Source organism: Pseudonaja textilis, chromosome Z, assembly GCF_049901715.1.
Source record: "Pseudonaja textilis isolate UNSWEBS1 chromosome Z, rPseTex1.2, whole genome shotgun sequence".
In the NCBI taxonomy this organism is placed as follows: Eukaryota; Metazoa; Chordata; class Lepidosauria; order Squamata; family Elapidae; genus Pseudonaja; species Pseudonaja textilis.
The window spans coordinates 113,283,535-113,308,144 of NC_142008.1; the positions used below are offsets into that span (position 1 = coordinate 113,283,535).

General features: G+C 42.7%; 1 protein-coding gene across 5 annotated transcripts in view; it reads right to left on the minus strand.

Annotated features, from left to right (window-relative positions):
- Window positions 1-23,847, minus strand: part of LOC113450843 (receptor-interacting serine/threonine-protein kinase 3) — a 41,957-nt gene extending 18,110 nt beyond the window's left edge. Inside the window, exons 1-7 of one of the 5 annotated variants that reach the window (XM_087916270.1) lie at window positions 23,589-23,847; window positions 18,815-19,186; window positions 14,836-15,041; window positions 13,096-13,444; window positions 10,216-10,376; window positions 9,818-9,867; window positions 7,728-7,901 (exon numbers count right to left, since the gene is read on the minus strand). In XM_087916270.1, coding sequence (XP_087772396.1) covers window positions 7,728-7,901; window positions 9,818-9,867; window positions 10,216-10,376; window positions 13,096-13,444; window positions 14,836-14,981 — 880 coding nt within the window. In that variant the 5' untranslated portion in view covers window positions 14,982-15,041; window positions 18,815-19,186; window positions 23,589-23,847. The remainder of the gene's footprint in view (window positions 1-7,727; window positions 7,902-9,817; window positions 9,868-10,215; window positions 10,377-13,095; window positions 13,445-14,835; window positions 15,042-18,814; window positions 19,187-23,588) is intronic. The other 4 variants (XM_087916269.1, XM_026722157.2, XM_087916271.1 and 1 more) reach the window with 4 other exon arrangements.
- Between the last annotated feature and the right edge of the window lie 763 nt (window positions 23,848-24,610).

Sequence of the window (24,610 nt, forward strand, 5' to 3'; positions counted from 1 at the left end):
GGTGTTTTTGCTCCCAGAAGGCTTCCCTAGGCTCAGGAAGGAAAAAAATGGAGCCTGGAGGGTCACACAGCACACACACACATGCTTTGTTTGGGGCCATCTGGGCTTCAGGGGAGCCTCTGGGGAGGTGTTTTTGCTTCAAGGAAGCTTCCCTGTCCCCCCTCCTCCATTTTTGCCGTCCTGGGCATCAGGGAAGTCTCCTGGGCAAAGCAGTAAGTAAGTGAAGGGAATCCCAGCACAGCTGATCATAGGAACAGCTGATCATTAGGAGGGGGAAAAAAGAAATACCTTAAGGAGTGACTAGGCAGGGAAGGACCCAGTCAGTGATGTCGGGCATGTGCGCAATGTTGCTGTAGTGTATTTAAATAGAGACTTCTAGGGTGATATTCCTATTGGTTAACAGAAGAAATGATACGATTGGTTAGTAACGTTAGTACCTGATTGGCCGCCAATAGCGGCGGGAAGTTTAACTAAATGTCATTGGTTGTGAGCCATGGAGCAGCCGCTATAAAAAGGGCTGCTGCGGTTCGACTGCAGTTGAAGTTACTGTTATTATTAAAGAGCTGAATTCAACTCCTGTCTGCGAGTCTCTTTACTGGTGAGAGAACACTGGCGAGGAAGGTGGGATTAAAGAGACAAAGACCATAAGCACGTGGCAACGACAGCCGAAGGACCAACAAGATGGCCGGCAACAATTCACCACCCGCACCATTCAACCCAGCCGAAGAAGACTGGGAGTCGTACATTGACAGATTCCTGATGTTTTTAGATAGCAACGAGCTGCAAGGAATCACTGACCAAAGGAAGAGAGACATTTTCCTAACGCATTGCGGTCCGACTGTTTTTAAAATGGCCAAAGCGTTAGCAAGACCAAATGATGTTAAACAGATGGCATGGCCAGACCTGAATCGGATGTTGAGGAACCATTACGCACTGGCCTTATCCAACCTAATTAGAAGACACGAGTTTGACAAGCACGACCAACTAGAAGGTGAGAGCATTGGAGACTTCATAGCAGCATTAAGAGACATTGGGGGGACATGCGAATTCCTCAACATGGACGAAGCCATGAGGGATCGCATAGTCCTGGGACTAAGAGACGCAACTTTACAGAGCAAACTACTAAACTGACCAAACATCACCGTCAACGAAGCTATTACTGAAGCAACTGCTGCTGAAGCCGCAAAAAAATCTGCAGCAAAAATGAAGCAGATGAATATGGTGGGCAGCCCAAGCATGAACAAAGAGAAGAAGACAAAGGGAACCCAAAAGCACGCTGCCACGTCCTCTCACCATGAGGACATCGAATCATCAACCGATTCAGATGACGAAGATGAGGAAGTGAACAGACTCTACTCAGAAAGGAACCAGAGAGAGAGACGAAGCAGAAGATCCAAATTCCAGTGTGTGGGTTAAGGCGGAAACCACCAAGATCTGAGTGTTGATTCCTGGATGCCACCTGCCGGCATTGTGAGAAACGGGGACACATCGCAAGGGTATGCCGAAAGAAAAAGAGCTATAATTCAAGGCGACAGGGCAGTACCACCACCACCACCACCACCCCCGAAACAAAGAAAGGACAACCGGAAGCCATTGGAATCATGACGGAAAAGGTCAGCAGAAAGATGAAAAGGAAGAAACGCACCAAACTATCACAATTGGGATGGCCAGAACAATAAACACTAAGAAGGTTAGAGTCAACGTCCTGATTGAAGGTGAGCCGTACGAGATGGAAGTAGACTCCGGTTCGTATTTATCAATGGTGTCATGGAACACAATAAAAAGCTTAATTCCCGACATACAACGCAGACAACTTGAGAAGCAAAGCTTAATCATCAAGGACTACTATCATCAAGGACTACTATCATCAAGGACTACGCAGACAACTTGAGAAGCAAAGCTTAATCATCAAGGAATACCGGTACTAGGGCTAGGACAATTCAAAGTAAGTTTTAAAAGGCACACCAAGATCCTGCCATTAACCATCGTTGACAGAGATCGGCCCAGCCTGCTCAGTTTAGAATGGTTCGAACCACTCGGGATCGAGGTGACAGGAATAAACAACAACACCATGACTGACTGGGAAAAAGACCTGATGGAAGAATTCCATGATGTGTTTGACGGGACCTTAGGCAAGTACCCTGGGACCCCTATATCATTTAACTTAAACCCAAACGTAGCTCCAGTTAGGCTCAAAGCCAGACGGGTACCATTTGCACTAAGACCTAAAATTGACGAACAACTAAACAAACTAATCGCTCAGGGGGTTCTAGAGCCAACTGACCATGCCAGATGGGAGACCCCAATTGTGACCCCTATAAAAACTGATGGGTCCATGCGCATCTGTGGTGACTATAAGGCGACCCTGAACCATGCATTGCAACAGAGCGCATACCCCGTTCCAGTAGTCCAATACCCGTATTAATTGGGAAGAGGCAGAATTTTTGCAAAACTCAACCTCGCGCAGGCATATCAACAATTAACCGTTGATCCTGAAACAGCCGAGGCACAAACCATCATAATGCACAGAGGAGCATATAAATGCAATAGATTACAATTCAGTGTAAGCGTAGCCCCTGGCGTTTTCCAGAGCCTAATGGAATGCCTTCTACAAGGTCTAAAAGGGGTGGTGCCCTATTTCGATGACATATTAATATCTGCTGAAAACAAGAAACAACTAAAAGACCATTTAAGGGCAGTTCTGACAAAATTTAGACAAGCAGGACTCAAGGTCAAAAAAGAAAAATGCCAACTTGCCACAAACCAGGTTGAGTTCCTGGGATACCTGATTGATGAAGCAGGAATCCACCCCACAGGAAAAAAAAATGAGCAATTAAGGAAGCTCCCAGACCCAAAAACAAAACGGATTTACAGGCTTTTTGGGGTCTCATTAATTTTTATCATGTTTTTCTGCCACAGAAGGCAACAGTAGCAGAACCACTGCATAGACTCCTCGATAAAAAAGCCAACTGGAAATGGGGCCACCAAGAAGAAACAGCATTCAAAAAAATAAAAATCTAATCACATCGAAATCAGTATTGATTCAATACAACAACACGCTACCTCTAACTGTCACTTGCGACGCTTCGCCATTCGGAATAGGCACAATACTCAGCCACACACTACCAGATGGCAGGGAAGCACCAATTGCCTTTTATTCCAAGACATTATCCAAAACCGAAAGAAACTACAGCCAACTAGACAGGGACGCTTTGGCAGCAGTGAAATGTTTCCATGAATACTTATATGGTAGGACATTTTCTTTGATTACTGACCACAAACCATTATTGGAATCCTAGCCAGAGACAGGGCAACCCCCAATATCCTGTCCCCAAGAATGACTAGATGGTCAGAATTTCTAGCAGCTTATAGTTACAAACTCATTTATCGCCCAGGAAAAGCCATAACCCACACAGGTGCCTTAAGCCATGCACCACTACCAGGGCACGACGACGATCCAGCTCCCACCACACAGACACTACAAATTGAAACGATGCCAAATTGGCCAATCACTGCATCAGACATCGCCAGGGAAACAGCTAAAGATGCACTGATGAGCCGGATAATGAGCTGGGTGGGACAGGGTTGGCCAGAAAACATGAAAACCGAAACCGGCAAACTGAAATATCGCTGGAAAAAAGGTGCATTTTGTGGGGAGACAGGGTGGTGGTTCCCAAAAAGTTACAAGAAAAGATGCTAACCATGCTACACGAAGGACACCCCGGCATAGTAAAAATGAAGTCCCTGGCCAGAAGCTACGTTTGGTGGCCAGGAATTGATAAAGACATTGAAGCCTAGGTTAAAACATGTAACAAATGCCAATCTTCCAGTGCCCCCCCCCCCCAGCACCAGTCCTCGAATGGGAGACACCCCGAGGCCCCTGGTCAAGAATCCATATGGATTTCGCTGGCCCTACAAAAGGTTATACTTATCTAATCATCGTGGATGCCTATTCAAACTGGTTGGAAGTCATCACCATGAGTTCAACAACCACAGAAGCCATCACCAAACAACTAAAAAAACTTTTCACCATCCATGGTCTACCAGATGTAGTAGTATTGGACAATGGGCCACAGTTTACAGCCTTGGCTTTTGAACAGTTTCTTGCGGAACATGGAATACAACATGCTTTGGCAGCACCAGCTCATCCGGCGGCGAATGGTAGCGTGGAACACATGGTTTGTTTTATGAAAGAAGCACTGGAAAGGCTCGACGGAAGTGATATGCAAGAAAAACTCAACACCATGCTCACCATCCAACATATAACACCATGCACAACTACGAACAAGAGCCCAGTTGAACTTTTGATTGGAAGAAAATGGCGATCTTACTTGGATAGACTGCACCCTACCTACAACCCAGAAAAGCCACCGGACTCGTCCAGTAAGTTCTGCTCCTTCTTACCAGGTGATTTAGTCTATGCAAAAATTCTTACTGGAGAACCATTGTGGCTACCGGCAATGATTACTCAAATCACTGGCCCTTGTTCCTACTGTTTAGAAACCACCAATGGTAGATTGTGGAAATGACACATCGACCAGCTACGGTCCCGACACATTGAACGAGACACCGACGTTCCCAGAAATGCAGAACAAACATTTTTCCAAACACCCCCAGACAATAATAAAGAATCCAGAGGGGGAGGGGGACAATTTAATAAAGAAAATAAAAATCACTTACCTTTAGAAAACTTTGAGAAACAAGAGGAGTTGAAGGACCTTCAGGGGAGAAGCAGCCAGGCCGACTCGACCTGCCCACACACACAGCGAGGAGACCACGCTGCCCATCCAGCAAGCCCAGAATGCAGAGTAAGACCAACAAACCCAAGACACGACTGAAGCGGCATGGTTGAGGCAACCTTCCAGGAGATTCCAGAGGGAAGAGAGGAATGGACAGCTGGCCTGTCCGAACCGGTGGAGACCAACACAGGGACTGAACTGCGCAGGTCAACAAGGACTCACAAGAGCCCTGCCTACCTGCGCGACTACGTTATGTTGGAATGAACCAAGAGGGGAGGGGTGTAGTGTATTTAAATAGAGACTTCTAGGGTGATATTCCTATTGGTTAACAGAAGCAACAATACGATTGGTTAGTAACGTTAGTACCTGATTGGCCACCAATAGCAGTGGGAAGTTTAACTAAATGTCATTGGTTGCGAGCCATGGAGCAGCCGCTATAAAAAAGGCTGCTGCGCTTTGACTGCAGTTGAAGTTACTGTTATTATTAAAGAGCTGAATTCAACTCCGGTCTGCGGGTCTCTTTACTGGAGACAGAACAGTTGCACATACACGATAAGGACTGACTCGGTGTGGAGGGGAGGGGCGGTCACAGTGAGGCAGGGCCAGCTTGGGTCACGATTTGCCAGTTCTCCGAACTGTGCAGAATTATAACAGCTGGTTCTATAGAACCAATCCAAACTGGTAAAATCCCACTCCTGCATATGCCCATCTGGGCATGCAAAATATGACTTTTTTGCTGCATGGTATTGAGAATTATGCAATATAATGAAGCCTGAACCAGGGCTGGAAAGGTCCAAATTCAAGTTCCTTCTTAGCCACAGACATTCAGATGGGACAGTCATTCTTTTCCAGCTGAATCTTCTCCACAATGTTCAGTTGTTTGAGGAAACCTAAGCAAGCAGTGGTCTATAAAGTAAACCCACAAATAATAGCTAACTTCTTGAGAAGTTACAGGTTAATCATTATTATTATAATCATTGTATTATTATTATTATTATTATTATTATTATTATTATTATTATTATTATTATTATTATTATTATTATTATCTATTGTTGGCATTTTGGCTTTCCTCCTAGTGTTCAAGGTGGAATGTAATAGAGGTTTTTCTCATTTTTATCCCCAAAATGACCCTGCAAGACAGGGAGGGCTGAAAGAGAGTGATTGGATAACCCAAAGTCCTTTGGTGTATATACCTGATTGGAATGGCCTTGCTTGCTTACTGTGCTCTTTAGTCCTAGTTCAACTCTTCCACAACTATGTTAGTTCTGCATCAGGAAGGTCCGGGTTGGGGATTGCAGAAATGGGTGCCCCTTATCACCAAATCCCTGATAGCCCCAAACCTGTCCTTTCCCCTCAAAGCACCGAAACCAACAACCTATTGCTACTTAAAATGTATCATTAGTGTCAACTCGTAAAGCATTCCTGGACTGCTCTTGGGTTGCCATAGGCAGGGGGAGTGGGGAGAAGCTCAGTTGCTATGACCAGAAGCATATTCCACATGTATCTTTCTCCAGATTGTATCCCAGATTACAAGAGCGAGCCTGAGAGGGCGTGTTTTCTACAGCCTACAAAAGTGCTCCATTGGAGAAGGTGATTTATGACACACCCTGGGAGGAGGGGGGAAATAGGGTCATAGGTAGACAGTAAATTATGTGGGGCAGAGCCAACTGCACTTGGGAAAAGTGCTGACATGTTGCTCCTAATAAATAATTTCTTTTGAAACTTGGCTTGAGGCCAGAGATGGGATTCTACTGGTTCGGCCCAGTTTGGCCAAGCCGGTAGCTCCAAAGATCATCTGGGAGTGAACTGGTTTACTCTGACGATCAGCTGCTGGGCCCAACCCCTTGCCCCGGCTCCCGACTGATCGTTATTTCCTGCTTTTGCTGCTCAGCTGTGTCATGTGGCACAACGGATTGCCATGCATCAGCTATTGAAGTGACAGGGAGAGTGCAGGAGTGCAGGAGAAGGTCAGTAGGAAAGCACATGTTTGCCACACATATGTGCAAAGCGCACACATGCATGCAAAGCATGCCCACCAAGCCACGCCCACTGAAGCAGTGGTAAACCAATTTGAATCCCACCACTGCTTGAGACTCATGAATTAATTAGGGCATCCATTGGAACCCTGACAGCGAGTTTTAATAGGTATTATTTGTAGAGCAGGGATATCAAACTCAGGCTATTATGGTGTCACGTAACGTATTGGGACTTTTTTCCCCTTCACTAAACTGAGCGTGGGTGTAGCTAATGTGTGATGCATCCACCCACGGACTAGAAGTTTGATGTCTCTGCTGTAGATGGACCACCACATTTCCTTACTAAAAATTGTGGAGAAATACAAATACTGTCCCATGTCTGTGGCTCTTTGCCTTGTCAACTTTGGATCTTAGCGTATTCTATTATGGCCTTTCCTTTTTTACAAATGGCAAAGTGTGGACTTCCAACTATTATGAGCCTTATCAGCTAGATCAAGTAGGAAACATAACTAGATAAGGTAATTAGACATTAGGGTAAAGCTACATTAACAGAATCTTACAAGTCTGAAAATACAAATCACTTTTACAGCCAAAGAAACTAGGGAGGGTTCCTTCTGAGTCTCTTTTTCCACACAGTTTACAGTGGGCTATGCTGACCATTCCCTAGGCAGTATCTCTTTCCTCCGTCCTCCAAGGTCTTTCCCACATGCCACAAAGAAGAAAAGATCAACATATTTTCTAAAGCACAAGAAGGTTGGACAAGAGGGTCTTCTTCTTGTGCAGGGGGTTGGACTAGAAGACCTCCAAGGTCCCTTCCTACTTTGTTATCCTGCTATTCTGATATTCTTTATAGCTATTGAGATACAGTTTATTTTAATGGTGAGCCCAAGCCAAAGTCCAGTGAAGAGAAAGCTGGTGGATGCATCTTTGCTGTTGAATATCCTGCCCCTTCTTAATAAGGATGTTTCTTGGATTATGTGCAAAGAAAGCCATTATGCATCTCCCTTACCCTGGAAGCTCGGCCTCTGGTCCTTCTCATTAGACCAGCATCTTTTCATGAGATCAATCACGTTTGCCAGCTGTAGCACTTGATCGACCTGCTTCTCCAGATCTTCTGTCTGTGGCCTTTGACCTCGTGGGATGTGCATTTTGATCAGGGAACTCATGTTCGCATTGTGGAGATCTGGGCAGGGAATGGAAACAGAAACTACTAATGGTATTCTTTTCTAAACGGAGTATCAGGATTCCGGTGATCGCCCTAATTAAATCATAAGCCTTGAGCCAAACTTCAAAAAACTTCAAAAAACTTCAAAAGTTTTATTGGGAGTGACATGCCAGTATGACCTGTATGAAGCTGATTCTGAGACACATAATTTACAATCATCTATGACCCTGTCTTCCCTCATGCCCCTGGGTGTATCATAATTCAGCTTCTCCAATGAAATCCGTTCATGGGCTGGTGTCATCACTCACTTTCTCCAATAAAGGACTTTTACAGGCAGAATACCCAGTTGCCTAAGTTACAATCTTTGAGAGATAAGCTTCAAATGTGCTTCTTATTTTATTTGCCGTATGCTCCTTCAGGTCTCCCCCCCTCCCCCCCGTCTTTCTCATGGCAACTTGAAAATGGGCATAGGAATGTTTTACAAGTTGACATGGAGCTTCACACAAGCCCTGGTAATCAGGCATCCATACAGACTCATTCAACAACAGGGACAGAGAAAAGAAATGGAAGAGTGGAGATGAAAGTAAAAAAAATAATTATCTCCATATCTTTCTATCTGTGCTGGCTGGGGTGATGTGTCTGCAGGGAGGATCAAGAGAAGTCAAGAAAGTAGACATAATTATGCAATACTGCATAATGCACATTTAATGCATTATGCAAATTTAAGCAGTACATGCTGTGCTGCTAACATAAACCAATCTAAACTCCATTTCTACCTTCATGCCACAGAATTATGCTACAGAATTCCCAATAAATTATCATTCTGAATACTCTTGAGGATTCTATGGGAGCTTAACTGAAATTAAGCAAATATAAGTTTGGAGACGATGAATTTGCTTTGTTGTGCTTTGCTTTCAGAGAAGAATTACCAGTGGGTAAGACATTGCATGCCAAAACAACTATACCCAAAGATAGTTTTTTTTTCCCCTGTACCATCACTCTGTTGAATGCCAAATTTCTACAGCACTGTCTTTGGCCTAAATATATTTATCCATGTAGAAGAGTTGTATTGCTATTATCCTTCTCATCTTTCTCATCATCTCATCTTCTCATTGTTCCTACCACATTCTCCTACTGGTATCTTATGATTTATCACTTGTGGTTTGTATCTGATGATTAATGATTGTAACTATGATCTATGATCTATGGCTTATCTATAATAGATCTATGACCTACATACCCTTGTTATTTGTATGTATACTGAGAGCTTATGCACAGATTCCTTGTGTGTCCAATCACACCTGGCCAATAAAGAATTCTTTTCTGTTCTACTCTACTCTATTGAAAACCCTTTTTTAAATTTGAACTTAATTAAAGAAAACATGGTTGCGTCCCACATCCAATAGCTTTCCCCTTATGTTGCATTAAGTATTCAAACACATTGAATGTTGGTAATTGTTATTGCTGGTAATTGTTATTGTAAATGTTGGTAATTTTTAAAAGGGCTTTGTTGCCATAGCTGAGATTTTTGTGGATCTCAATCTTAAGTAATGCTGTTTGATCCAGTCACAGTGTCTGATTATGTCCTTGTCATTGTTGGACAAATTGAGTAACATGAATGTTACTTCATGCTTTAATGGCATGTGAGAATGACTTTGGGAGACAGGGAATGCTATGAAGGGAACAGTCAGATAAGGGGAGGTGGTGCCCTCAAATGCATAATGGGCAGAGAAAGTAACTCAGAAATGATCCTCCCTAACTTCTCAGGCTATAAAAGAGATAGTGGGAGATCTGTACTATCAGATTTGCAAGATTTGGTTACTGAAGCCTTAAACAAGAACAGCCATCTGATCTCTTTCCTATCTAGTCTACCTATGAAAGATGATACATGTGAAATCTTGAATAAGCAGAAAGCAAAGTGAAGCATGACTTACTGTGGTAAGGTTCTTGGTTGCTTAATACTGACCATATGAGGATTCCATAACTGAAAAGTAAAAGTAAGTAGATCAGATTTCCTGGTGGTCTCCCATCCAAGAATTAATGACATTTGACCCCATGTAGCCCATTCAGTTAGGTGTTTTCTCTATTAGTTGAACTTCAGATTCAGCCAAAGGGATAGAAAGAAATAGAATAAATGGTCTGATCATAAAATGAAAGACCTTCATATTCCAGAAAGCCAGTTTTAGGCAAATAAAATGGAGACCCAGAATGGATCTCAGATTCCCAGCAAGATCTGCTTTCAAATGGGAATCAATTCCAAACCAAACTTAGCTCTAAGGTGTGCACATAGATTTAGCATCCCTTATTGAACAATAGATGCAACCTAGCTCACCTGTAGACATCTGTGCTGGTGGCTGGCTTGTACTTGAAATCGACAAAGGATTCAGGAGGCATGAACTCCAGGGTCCCACCACAGCTACTCCTTTCCCCAGAATTGAGGTTACATTGCTGGGTAGTTCCTCGCTTGAACTTGGACAAGCCAAAGTCCGACACCTGACCCAGAAGTGGGGATGATACATAAGAAGCAATTAGCAAATGCCATGCATACAGGTTACAAAGTTAAATCATAATCACACAAGTTAGTATGGTCTTCTATTTTTCTCCAGCCTTCTGCTGATTTCAAAGCTACAGATGTACATTTTAAGTCAACGTAATACTAGACAGTCACTAAATGAAGGCACTGGTACATATTTACTGAATTTATATTCTGCCATTTCTTCCAGGATCCAAGGAAACAAAAATAGAACGTTTTCTTCTGTAAGCAAACAACACCCCTATTAGCACCAAGAAAAATGTTATGTTTAAGCAGTTCCCCTTATTGTTCCTCACGTACAGACAGGTGAGGAACTAAAGCAACCACAGATACTCCTCAATTTACAACCATAACTGAGCCCCAAATGTATGCTGCTGAGAAATTTGTCAAGTCACTTTTGCCACATTTTATGACTTTTCTCACCATATTTGTTAAGTGAGTCACTGCAGTTCTTAAATTAAAAACATGGTTGTTAAGCGAATCTAGATTCCCCATGGGCTTTGGTTGTCAGAATGTTGCAAAAATGTGACCCCGGGACACTGCAACTGTCATAAATGTGAGTCTGTTGTCACACATCTGAATGTAAATCATGTGACCAAACAGATGCTGCAACAGTCATAAGTATGGAAAAAAGTCACTTTTTCAGTGCTTCTGTAACTCCAAACAGTCACTAAATAAACTGTTGTAAGTTGAGAACTAGCTGTATATTAAAGATACTCTCTAAAGCAGGGGTCGCTAACCTTTTGGACCTCAGGGACCACCAAACTCATAATTTTAAATCCCAAGGACCACTAACCGGTTTTGTGGGCATGGCCTAATTTGTGGGTGTGGCTTGGTGGTCACGTGACTGGCTGGGCATGGCTTCTATGTAAATATTATAAATATTTATATAAATATTGAATTTTTTATAAAAAAGAGCAACTTTTACTCAAAATCAGGCAAAGCAGACAGGCAGCTTGAGTTGCTCACAGAATCATTCAGTGATCAATCTATCTGCCATTGGCTAGCTCAGTCTGTCACATAAAATTTGCTTGCAAGCAAACTCATAAAATTAACTCACAACACACCATGTATGTAAATATTGATTTTTTTTATTAAAAAAGAGCAACTTTTACCCAAAATCAAGCAAAGCAGGCAGGCAGCTTGAGTTGCTCACAGAATTATTCAGTGATCAATCTATCTGCCATAGGCTAGCTCAGTATGTCACATAAAATTTGCTGTGAGTCTGCACTGAATAATAGAACCTTCAGTCCTCAGAAATCCAACCATTTACTGCTTCCTAGCTAATCTAAATCTCCCAGCACAGCAGAATAGCTGATGGTAAGAAAAAGGAAAAATAGTAATTTAGCAGGCAAGTTTGCCTGATAAGGAGTGAGTGGGCGGGGCAGGTTCCTGTGGGCCATGTGGGCTGTGCAGCCTTGGGTTTCTGCGCAACCTGGATTAATTACTTTGGGGGGGATGCTCTGGGGGTTAGATTTCTCTGTGGCCAACCAAAATTTTGTTGTGGCCCACCAGTGGGCAGCAGCGCACCGGTTGATGACCGCTGCTCTAAAGAGGCCCTATCTTGGCCCACTTTTTCCCAGCCAAACTATCTAAATTTTTCTGCCTTTTGGTCCTCTGGAATGCAGCTCCTCCCTTCTGGGAATCCAGACTACATTCCACTACAAGCATTCCTAGCTGAGGGTAAACTTGAACCAAAGTATAAGGAGAAGGAGAGTAAAAATGACTAAAGCATGATGGTGTGTCATCATTACACAAACTCTGAATTCTCTAGAGATTCTCAGTCATCTCAGGTCATGGTAGTTCCAAAGATGCTTTTTCAGGAGGCAACTGGACTTCCTTGTTTTTTCTTGAAGACATTTTGGTTCTCATCCAAGAAGCTTCTTCAGCTCTGACAAGATAGTGGGGAATGGAAGGATTTATACTTCTTTAGGAAGAAGTATCGTGCTAGAACTGAATAAGCTTCTTGAATGAGAAGCAAAATGTCTTCAAAGAAAAAACAAGAAAGTCCAGTTGCCTCCTGAAAAAGCACATTTAAGACAAACTCTGAATGTCTTTTCATGCATTGGGATGTCAGGTGCATGTACAAAAGAAGTAACAATTGTGTCCCAATGGTGGGACACTGCTTTCAGCATTTCAATGAAAGCATATCATCCTGCAGTCAACTCTGCCAGATGGCCATGTCTCAAGAATGTTGTAGTCTTTGATTGATGACCACGATTGAGCCCAAAATTTATGTTAAGCGAGACATTGGTTAAATGAGTCCCCCCCCTGCATTTTACAACCTTTCTTGCCACAGTTGTTAAGTGAATCACCGCAGTTAATAACACCTTTATTGAATCTGACTTCCCTATGGGTTTTGCTTGTCGAAAGGTCGCAAAATGTGACCTTGGGACACAGCAACGGTCATAAGTATGAGTCAATTGCCAAGAATCCGAATTTTGATCAATGATCATATCGCTGTTAAGTATGAAGAACAGCCATAAGTCACTTTTCTCAGTGTTGTTGTAACTTTGAACGGTCACTAAAGGAACTGTTTATAAGTCGAGGACAATCTATAGTAAATTCTTAAAATGGGCAATGGGATGGACCAGAATAATTCCAAATAGGTCTCAAATTCTGGCAATGTGAAATTCTGGGGGAGCCAGCAGAACAACAAATAGAAGTGGGAAAACTTACCCGGACATGCAGCTCCCCATCAAGTAAGATGTTGCTAGGCTTGAGATCCAGATGTAACAATGGTGGGTTGAGGTTGTGCAAGAAATTCATACCCAGGGCTACCTCGTAGAGGATGCGGAAACGTAGGGCCCAAGGCATAGAGGGGACCTGACACATTAAGTTGGACAAGTTGCCGTTCTCCATGTATTCCATCACCAAGCCCAAGCTGGGCACTATGGATGATGCCGATGCAGCATCTATCGGCATTTTGCCTACAAAGAGGCCGTAGAGTCGTAGGACGTAGCTGAAGCGGGCTTTGTCCATGGCTCGGGCTTCATTCATGAGTTCTTCTTGAGTGAAGGAAGAATCCCTGCAGAAGGTATAGGAATTTCAATTCTGTTGGAGGATTATTGTAGGTGCAATCAAAACAGGGTGATGCTAAGGAATAGCTGAGTTGTTCTGGGGGAAGGGAGGAGCTAGTTATTAATTGAGGACTTGCAGAAAAGATTTCAAGATTGAAATCAGCCCTCCATTGTAGGCCAGGTTGAGATGCAGGTGCAGTAGGGACCCTAGTAATGCTATTTAGAATATAGAATAGAATGACCTGGAATAGACTTAGAGGCCTTCTAGTCCACCCCCCTGCTCAAGCAGGAGAACGATATCATTTCAGAGAAGTACCTGTCTAGACTTTTCTTAAAAACATCCAGTGATGGAGTGTCCACAATTTCTGAAGGCAATTTGTTCCTCTAATTAATTGTCCTCCCTGTTAGGAAGTTTCTCCTTAATTGCTTCTCTCTTTGATTAATTTCCAATCATTGTTTCTTGTCCTGCCCTCTGGTGCTTTGGAGAATAATTTGACCTTCCCCCTCTTTTTTATGGCAGCCCTTCAAATACTGGATTGCTTCTATCGTGTCACCACTCATTCTTCTTTTCTTTAGAATAGCCAAACCTGCAGCTGTTCTTCATATGTTCTAGTCTCCAGGCCTTTGATCAACTTAGTTGCTCTTCTCTGAACTTTTTCCAAAGTCTCAACATCTTTTTTGAAGTATGGCAACCAACGTTTGTTGTAGCTCAGTAGTATAACAGAAGTTGGTGTTATTTTGAGCTTTTTTCTCACATTCTCTTCATCCCCAGGCCTTACATCGTTTCTGTAAAGCTTCCTATAAGTTTGATCCTTCCTTGACTCCTTAATGGCTTACTCATTCCTTCTATCTATATTCCTTTACATGAGATGGGGTTCATAAAGAAGTTATTATCAACATGCTAAATTGGCATGGGGAACTTGGAATTCTGGTTGCTGATCCCTGAAAGGATCTCTTACTGGGACAACTGTCCTCTTGGATGCTTCTTGGTGAAGGCATCCAAGTCGTGGGCTACTCTACTATTATCAAATTGTTCTCCTATATTTAATCATTTTCTCCTCTGTCCCATTCAAAATTATAATGTGTGACCAATGTTTGAAGATCTCTAGAGCCCTATCCAAGGTTCTAAAGTCCACACATGATTGTGGGAGCTACAGATTATATATTTTTGTTAGGCAGGAGAAAGAAAATATCTGACTTTCACTCTCTGCACTCAACCCATGGAACAACCTGCCTTCAGAAGTTGTGGGAGCTTCATCACTGGAGGCTTTCAAGAAGAGACTGGACTGCCAACTGCCAGAAATTGTGTAGGGTCTCCTGCTTGGGCAGCGGGTTGGACTAGATGACCCTACAAGGTCCCTTTCAACTCTGTTAATCTGTAAACACTATAAATTATTACCGGCTGAGAAACTTGATTGCAACATCGGTTCCCCACTTCTGGTGGCGAGCTCGGAAAATGTTCCCAAAAGATCCTTGACCAATGAAGGAGAGGTTCTTCAGGTGCTCCTCACTGATCTGCTCATAGAACTCATTGGGAACAGCCATTCTTTCCAAATCTTCATCAGCCAGCAATGGTTATACCTCAGTAGTCCTGCATACTCATGGCTGTTTTTAAGAGACAGGAAGATAAAAATGTAGCTTCTTTGGAGTTAAATAGGACCATGGTTAGCTTTGAAGCGCTATGCTAAAGACTACCCTTCAACTGGACCAGGAGAAGAATATAGTCAGGGTCAGGGCAAATATGATTTCAGGTTTAATTGAATACATCTTTGCATTCAAAAAAAAATCAAAGTAAAGGAAATTTCAGCTGTGATTTCTCCTCTTATGTTCTCCTCGTTCTGCAAATTCATCTTAAAAGGGAACTGGGATCACCTGAGGCTATTGGAGCCTACACCAAGCCCAGAAGTTCCCAGTGGAACATCTTTGATCCAGTAGTGGTATGCTACCGGTTCAGACTAGTTTGACCATACCGGTAGTTTAAAAAAAAGGCTTCCCATGATCAGCTGAGAGGAGAAAGAAAAGTGCAGGATTGACCCTCACACCCACCCCTGCACTTTTCTCTTCTTTATCCTCTCAGCTGATTGGCACTGCAGGTCTCAGCTGGTGTGAGGAAAGCTGCATGTGCTCATTAGGGACGCATGCATGTGTGCAATCACCAAACCAGTAGTGGAACAGGTAGGATCCCACTGCTGCTCTGATCTAGATGCAAAACACAGGAGAGCAAGGAGGACATGATGGTTGTGGCCAGTTCCCGGCCTAATGTGGTGAGCACAGCCCAAAACATTGTGGGATGTCCCCTGATATCACTAGTTGACAACGCTAGGGCTCGCTGCCTTAGAAGAGTGAGGAAAATTCTCAGGGACAACTCACATCCCGGTCAGCACTTCTTTACTCTCCTACTAGCGGGTAGGAGATATAGAAGCATAGCCAGCCTGTTGGTGCAACAGACTGAAGAACAGTTTCTACCCGTGGGCTGTCAGACTTCTGAATGGAAAATAACTTCATGTCAACATAGTATGACAGTCTTGCAAGGCTAGCACATTGTGCAACAAGAGCACATAGGGTAATAAGATTGGGTCTGGGTTAGGGGCTTCCGTCCTTACTGTGAGTTGTGTGTGTGTGTGTGGAGGGGGGGGTACATGAAGGGAGGCTCAGACAATCTCATTGTACACATGTTGTACTCTGACAATAAAGGTAATAATAATCAAAAGTGCTGGGATTGGAACTCTCAGAATTCCTAGTCACTCTGATGGCTGGGGGATTCTGGGAGTTGTAGTTTCAGTCAATCTAGATTGGAGCCGGCCTGTTATAATGCTAAGGACACAAGTTTGGAGCATGCAACTTGTATTGTCTTGTGGGGAACTAGAAATGGCAAGTGTACTGAAGAAGAGGAGGAAGAACCTCAGTCAGGGTAATGGTCAGTTAACTGAAATATGCACCCAAACAGGAATGGAATTTGAAAAAACACCACAGATTTCACTTTCCCTAGTTCTCTTTAGATTTTTAGGATTGCCTCATGATAATTCAGCCTTAAATACAACACACACACACACACACATCACAAAGACACAAAAAATGCATAATTGTTGTCTCTACCTGAAGAAGTTGCTGAACTTTGCAATAAATGGTAGTTAAATAAGCTGTGGTCAGGTGAAGAATAATGAGAAAGGAGTTGTTTGTTCAGTGATTTGTGCCTTCCAGAGTTCTTTGGTTAGCCAGAAATATGAGAAACATGATTCTGGAGACTCAGTGGTGGGATTCAAAAATTTTTACTATCAGTTCTGTGGGCATAGCATGGCTTGGTGGGCGTGGCAGGGGAAAGATACTGTAAAATCCCTATTCTCTCTCCACCCCACTAACCTGATTTCCAGCTCTGTTCTCCTGTGCAGGGCAACAAAAGAAGACCCAGCTAATCAGCTGGGACTTGGGAGGCAGAGAATAGATGTGGGCGGACCAGGCAGAGGTAGTATTCCGAACTACTCAAAATTTCTGCTACTGGTTCTTCAGAACTGGTCAGAACCTGCTGAATGCCACCTCTGTGGAGACTGTAGGATCTTATGTTAAATATGCCCAACTCTGTAAAGAAGCTAAGTTCCTTTGTCTCTACTACAAATGTTACAAGGATTAATATAGTCACCAAAGTGAGAGATGAACATCTTCTGAATTACGATGTCTGTCTTATTAAAGACCTTGAGAATTTTTCAGAAAACCACTTCACCAGGACGAAATTGATAGAATTAAAGCAGGATTTGCAGGAAAAGCCATCTTTTAGGATTAGAGACATCAGCATGTTACCTTTTGCTGCCTCAGTCCCTCTTGCTGACAGCTTTGGTGATCAAGACAAATAGCTTTCCCACCCAAGCAGGATGTCAGACAGGGGTGGGATTCTACAGGTTTGAACCTATTCACTAGAACCGGTTGTTAACATTCTAAGCAGTTCTGAGAACCGGTTGTTAGAAGAAATTACTGGTCTAATCCTGTAAGGAAGGCAGGAAGGAAACATTCTGGTGTTGCATACAAAAACTGCCTCTCCGTTAACCCTTATTACGTTCTCAGCAGGACTAGACTTCCTGTCTCAGGAACTTCTCTGGAGTTTTTTTCCCTTCCTTTGCTGGTACTTTGCTTGTGTGGAGTGACCATTCAAGGTTACAATGGCACTGAAAAAAGTGACTTATGACCATTTTTCACACTTACGACTTGTTACAGCATCCCCACAGTCATGAGAGGCCAGGTGAGGAGATGCATGCCTTGATGTGAGTGATATTGAGTTGGCCACACCCACCAACTAAGCCACGCCCACAGAACTGGTTGTTAAAAAATTTGAATCCCACCCCTGATGTCAGAGTTCCAGAAACAAACTCTAACTCAGAAAACTCTGAGACAAGCATTTTCTCATGGTTCCATTTTATTAGAGTTGTAATACTGGCACATCTGGGAAAACCCGAATCTGAGGCTTCCAGGTTTTCCCTTGGTAATTGAAAATCAAAGATCCATCCCCCTGCACCTCTCAGTCCATCACATGGCCCAATCACCACCTGTCACAACTGAAGACAATCCACCAACCCAGAGGTGGATCCTATCAGCATAACAACCTGTTCGGTGAATGTGCACTTTGCGCATGCAAAACAATTTCTCCTGAAAGCAATCACCATCTCCTACTGATGAGAGGCACTCAGCTGTGCTGCGCAAAGCAACTAAGTTAAGAATAAAGGACAACCTAGAGTGGGTGGGTGGGTCCAACTGAAGAAAAAAAGATCTTCAGAAAGAACTGGTTCGGTGTCAGCTGCTCTTCGGAGCTACTGTTTCTATGGAACTGGGCCGAACCGGTAGAATCCACCCCTGCTCCAACCACCCCTTGTCCTGGTGCAGGATGACATGACCTTGACTGAGAATAAGAATACTATGATGTCTAACTACAACCACTCTATGATTCCCCTCTCCCAATTTCCCAGGCAGCATGGAAGCTTCTGTGGCTAATATGGCTTCCAAGGTTGACAGAGTACCTCCTTTCTAGACTTCTTGGGTCAAAACATGAGCTACTTTTAGACTCCCTGCATGCTATACACCACCCACTTGTCCTCCTCTACTTCCTACTGGCCCAATGGGCCAGTGAAATGTAAGTGGGGTGGGGCAAACAAGAGGGCAGGAGTAAAAGGGCAGGAGATTCCCCCAGCTGATTTCCTCCCACTTTTAGGAAACTGAAGAGTGACCAGAGCGATTACATTTATGGCACTGAATGTAACTGCTAGACCACCTAAGGCAGTCCTAAAGTCACCCATTTTGACACTCTTCAACACCATGGACACAATGGACCTTTGGCTGCAGTAAATACCAGTGTGTGTCTGGGATGAGAGGCACAATGCATGGAGTTCACTTACCTTCCTCTTTTGGATTGCCCACCCAGAACACTCCCTAAGCTTGGGTACCTTTCTCTGTCCTTGTCGACTTCTTCCTGACTGGAGAGGTTTAACTTCAGGCCTTCACCGACATCTCTGGTTTAATTCCTCTTCTCTTCCTGTCAAGAAAGTCTTCCTTCTCAAAGCTTCTCTCCTCCCCCCTCCCTCTGCACATACTTTCTCTTTCACAACCTCTTTGTGCCTTCTGAGTTTCTTCCTTTCCCAGACCTCCACAGAACCATAGAATGCATCCCTTTCAGAGGTCCTGAATCTAATTCGTTTCACCATTGATGATGACAGTAGAGCAGATGACTTCAACCTTGGCACCATGAGTGAGATTGGAGGCTTCCTAACCTGGGAAAGCAAAAGCTTGAATCAGGTGTAAACTATGGCTTAGAGCAGGCTTGTCCAACCTGCGGCCCACGGGCCGCATGCGGCCCAAGTCAACTTGTAATGCGGCCCAGTGCCCACCCCAACCTTCATGCCAGAGCCAGCGAGGAGGAGGAGGAGAAGCAGGCGCGAGGCAGGGCGAGGCGAGCGCCAGGCCAAGCAGCAACAGAAAAAGCGGGTGCCGTCAGAGCGCCACCTCCTGCTGTTGCCACCACCGCCATCGCTGCCGCTTCTGCCCCCGCCGCTTCTGCCCCCGCCACCGCTGCTGCTTCTGCCCCCACTGCCACTGCCCCCGCCGCTGCTTCTGCCCCCGCCACTGCTGCTGCATCTGCCTTCCAGTCCTGCCTCATCCAGCCGGGCCATTTGCAGGAGGAGAGGTAGGCGCGAGGCGGGCGAGCTTTCTCCCCCCCCACCCACAAAATTTGGCCGGAAAATAAACCATAATAAAAAAAACGTGATAAAAAAACTGTGATAAAAAATAAATAATTTTTAATAAATAATTAATAATAAAAACATCTCACTAACTTCATTTCCAAATAAATTTAATATGTTAACTATGTTTTCTATGGTTTTTTTGGATGATCAGGTATCGTTACTGTTATTTTATTTTATGTGCGGCCCAAACCAAATTTTCATCTTCTAATGTGGCCCAGGGAAGGTGAAAGGTTGGACACCCCTGGCTTAGAGGCAGAGTTATGTAAGAAAAAGAAAACTAATGAGCCATATACCTTTGCCTCTCTTATAAGAAGCACATGAGAATAGCCAATAACCATACTGGTTGGGAGCATGCTGTAGACCAAAACTGTTAGAAGACACTCAACAAGGGATGATTGGAACTGGAAGGTTGGAATACCGCTTTGGAACAATTCTGAACCAAATTTGTTTCCAGGTTGTTCGAAAATAGAGTGGAAGGTGGTTGAATTTAAAGCCAGTGTTTAGTTTGGACCATGGAAGGAACATCTATGTGTAGCTGACAGTAGCAGTTCTTTTCTCTTACCAGGGAAAAGTGGTTTTTTTTAATGCAGAAAAGATGCAACAGAACAGAACAGGAATAGAACAAGAACAGAACAGGAATAGAATAGAATAGAATAGAATAGAATAGAATAGAATAGAATAGAATAGAATAGAATAGAATAGAAACAGTTGAAAGGGACCTTGGAGGTCTACTAGTTTAACTCCCTGTTTAGGCAGGAAACCCTACACCATTTCAGACAAATAGTTATCCAATTTCTTCTTAAAAACTTCCAGTGTTGGAGCATTTATAACAATAAACCATCAAGGATCGATTTATCTTCCCACCCAATGAAGGCTTGGGTTTGATCCACAGGTGGGCTGCTGGGGGATCGCAGCAGTTTGGGAGAGCCCCTAGCTAAGATTCTATGTAGTTCAGAGAACCCCCAAATCCCACTCCTGGCTGGCTCCTCCCCTCCCAGGAGTCCCCATGCAGCCTGTTTTGGATGCAGGTAAGCGCAGGTCATGCATGGAGGCTCAGGGCGGGTGAAAAACGGGCCTCCTGGAACTTCAGGATGGCCAGAAATGGTCCCGTTTCCAGTTCCAGAGAGCTTCCGGAGCCCGGGGAGGCCATTTTTGCCTTCCTGGAGGCTCAAGGAAAGCCTCCAGAGCCCACAGAAGGCAAAAATGCCTCCCTGCTGTGATACAGGGGGCTGACTAGGCTATGGCCACCATGGCCACACCCACCCAGCAATTGGGCAGAGAACCCATGTTATAATTTTTGAAGCCCACCCTTGATTTGATCAACTCATCTGACTTCATGCCTGCTCACATGCAAACTGTGTTGGAATGCATTAGCTTATAAATTTCCTAAATAAAATATCAAGGCCTCTAAAAGCTTCCTTCCAAATATGTTTTTGATGAGCCTCACTTCTCTGCATTTCTAGTTAAAGAGATGGATTAACCTATTAAAGAAAGAGAGAAGACAGTTTGTTTTTCTTTCTTTCTTACAAAAAAATGTGAAGAAAAGCAAAGTGGATTTTATAAGGATTTGAATCCCATTCTAACCATTTTCTTCCTTTCTCCATTTCCAACTATTAGCTAGCTAGCTGGTTATCAAATTAGAAACTGCCCAGAGAAGGATAACAGAATAACAGACTTGGAAGAGATTCCAGATGGTTTTAATAAAATATTAAAATATTAAAACTGTATATACAATTTAAGTAAGAGGCAATAAATTCAACATTAAGAGTTAATTAAAATGCAAGGGGAGGGCCCTTAGGCCACCAAACAGCCTTATGACTGCATGCTCCTTTATAAGCCCCAAGCGGGACAGTACAGCCATGCTTGCAAATCTTTCTAAAAGACCAGGAGATTGGAGGCTGTCTCAGTTTTTGTGGGACCATATTCCAAAGGGTGAGGGCAACAGCAGATAAGTTTTTCCTCCTGGATCCCACCAATCAGAATTCTTTAACTTGACCGGGTGGCAGGGACTGATATAATGGGGCAAAAATGGTTCCATTGGTAATCTGGCCTCATGATATGTAGGGTTTAAAAGACATAAGCAACATTTTGAATTGGACACAGAAGCAAATTGGCACCCAATGCAGCATAGGTGTTATACGGTATAATTTTTGGAGTGCCCAAGATTTCTCCTGCAACATTTTTACAAGCTAAATGATTATAGCCCAAAACCAAATTGCATGAAAAATAAACGTGAACAATGAACACACCATGAACTGGGAAATAAATTGTATACCTGTTAGGGTCGACCTGATAGCTTACACATTTGTTCTAGTAATGAACGCTAAGACAAATTATCTTGCTCTATAATACTTGATGAAGTCTTGTTTTCCTAAAAGTTAGAATAGTTCTGAATATTCCATGTTGTAGCATCAGATAAACCCCTAGTATTGGTGACTGAATATTGATGGAAAAATGGGAAGAACTCTGAAGAGTGACAAAATTTTATATGAAGAAAACAAAAGGTTCTCAAGCTGTAGAGATTCTTGAGACATTGCAATTTGGGGGATCCATATTATTTTTTAAAAAGCAACAAAAAGTGACCAGGTTTGTAGAGGGAAATCACTCTTAAAGCTCACCAAGCTTTGTAGCAAAATTTTGACAAACTTTTGAACAGAGAAGTCTTACAAATTCCTTTTCCATTTTCCACAAAGTTTGAGAAGCCCAATATAAGTGGTTCCCAAGCTATCAATCTGTGACTAACCTTCTATCCTTACCCATAACCTCACAACTTTAACAGATTAACAGACTAACAGAGTTGGAAGGGACCTTGTAGGTCTTCTAATCCAACTCCCCACCCAAGCAGGAGACCCTACACCATTTCTGACAGATGGCAATCCAATCTCTTCTTGAAAGTTTCAAGTGATGGCACTCCCACAACTTCTGAGGGCAAGCTGTTCCATTGGTTGATTGATTGTTCTCACTGTCAGAAAGTTTCTCCTTATTTCCAGGTTAAATCTCTCCTTCAGTTTTTATCCATTATTCCTTGTCTGGCCTTCAGGTGCTTTAGAAAATAGCTTGACCCCTTCCTCTCTGTGGCAGCCCCTGAAATATTGGAAGACTGCTATCATGTCTCCCCTGGTCCTCTTCACTAGACTAGCCATGCCCAGTTCCTGTAACCATTCTTCATAAGTTTTAGCCTACAATCCCCTAATCATCTTTGTTGCTCTTCTCTGAACTTTGTCTAGAGTCTAAACATCTTTTTTTATAGTGTGGTGACCAAAACTGAATGCCATATTCTAGGTATGTTCTTACTAAGGCTTTATAGAGTGGTATTAGTACCTCATTAAATCTCCATTGTATCCTTCTGTTAATGCAAAATTAGAATTGCATTGGCTTTTTTGGCTGCCGCTGCACACTGGCTCAAATTTAATTGCTTATACACTAATATTTGCCTTACATTATTTCAAAAATCTAACATTACCTCCCTGTTCTGCAGATGGTGTTTTTGATTTGTGTATAAGGCTGACTGACTCAGAAATAACTTCCACATTTTCTCTTAGCTTCTTTGGAGCATGCTACAACTTCCTTTTCTTTTGGGCTCTCTCCTGACCAGAAAGAACAGAGTGGCAGTTGCATAAGAAATGCAACTATTTCCTTTGCCTATTTTTTTCTAAAAATTACATATAATTACAAAATCATTCTAACAGTCCTCACACAGAGAGGGGGGGAGGGAGGGAGAGACAGAGATAGAAAGAAAGAGAAAAGACATATTCCCCCCCGCCCACACACACACACCTTCCATTAAGCAAAATATGCTCATACTTAATTTCTCCAGAAAAAGCATCTAAGGAACCATAATTTGGGGGCTTAACATCCTAATATATCCTTATATTGTTAAAGTGACTCTCTATTTTAACTAAATGAAGAGTTAGGAGTTCAAAATACCTACTTGGAATCTATTCTGAAAATCCAAAATTTCTCACCTGTCCTAGATTCTAGAAAATGGATGAAATTAGTGAGACAAGCTTCAGCCTTTGACTTATTTTATTTTATTAAATTCAGAGGTGGTATTCAGCAGGTCCTGACCAATTCTGGAGAACTGGTAGCAGAAATTTTGAATACTTCGGAGAACCAGCAAATACCACCTCTGACTGGAGATTTTACAGTATCCTTCCTCTGCCACATACACCAAGCCACTCCCACAGAACCGGAAGTAAAAAAAAATTTGAACCCCACCACTGATTAAATTATATTAATGTTTTGTTACAAGTAAAGGCCAACAGTTGGGACTGAAGAATGAGGAGAAATATCTGCACCTCCTTTGTTCAAACTTTAATTTTAATCCAGCTATGTCTACTGAGATTAGATTTAGATTTCCTGAAAGCCGAGACTGAGATGGCCACGAGAGGAACATATGTAACATAAAATGAAAGCTCAAATAATGATTGTGTATAATCATTAATTTTGTGTTTCCTACTCAGTTCCAGAAAAGTGGGTTACTCTTGTTCCTTTTTTGCATACTGATAGGTTATTTCTGTTTATTTTGGCCGTGTAGCTATCTTTTCTTGCAAAATGGGTTGGGGTTAAAGTTATTCATTAATTTGTGAATATATGTACCTACACCAGAATCCAAATAAAGATATTGCACCAATCAATTATGCTTGCAGAATGAAGAAACATCTTAGACATGAGATTTTGACATTAGTGGCAGGCAAATAGGGAACAATATGCATGACTGAATTTAACACAAAGGTACTGATAGCTAAAGTCTTGCATTTTCTTACTATCAGCATCTTGAAATAATTAGAGATATCCAAAAAACTTTCTTCCTTTGTATTTGTTTTTATGAGAGGAATAAAATTCATGAGGACTTGCATTTTTAAAAAAATTCAAATTCATGAATTTTCCTCTTGAATAGAAATATCAAGGTCCCAGTTTCATCACTTGGAAATACTTGTGTAATTTTTATAA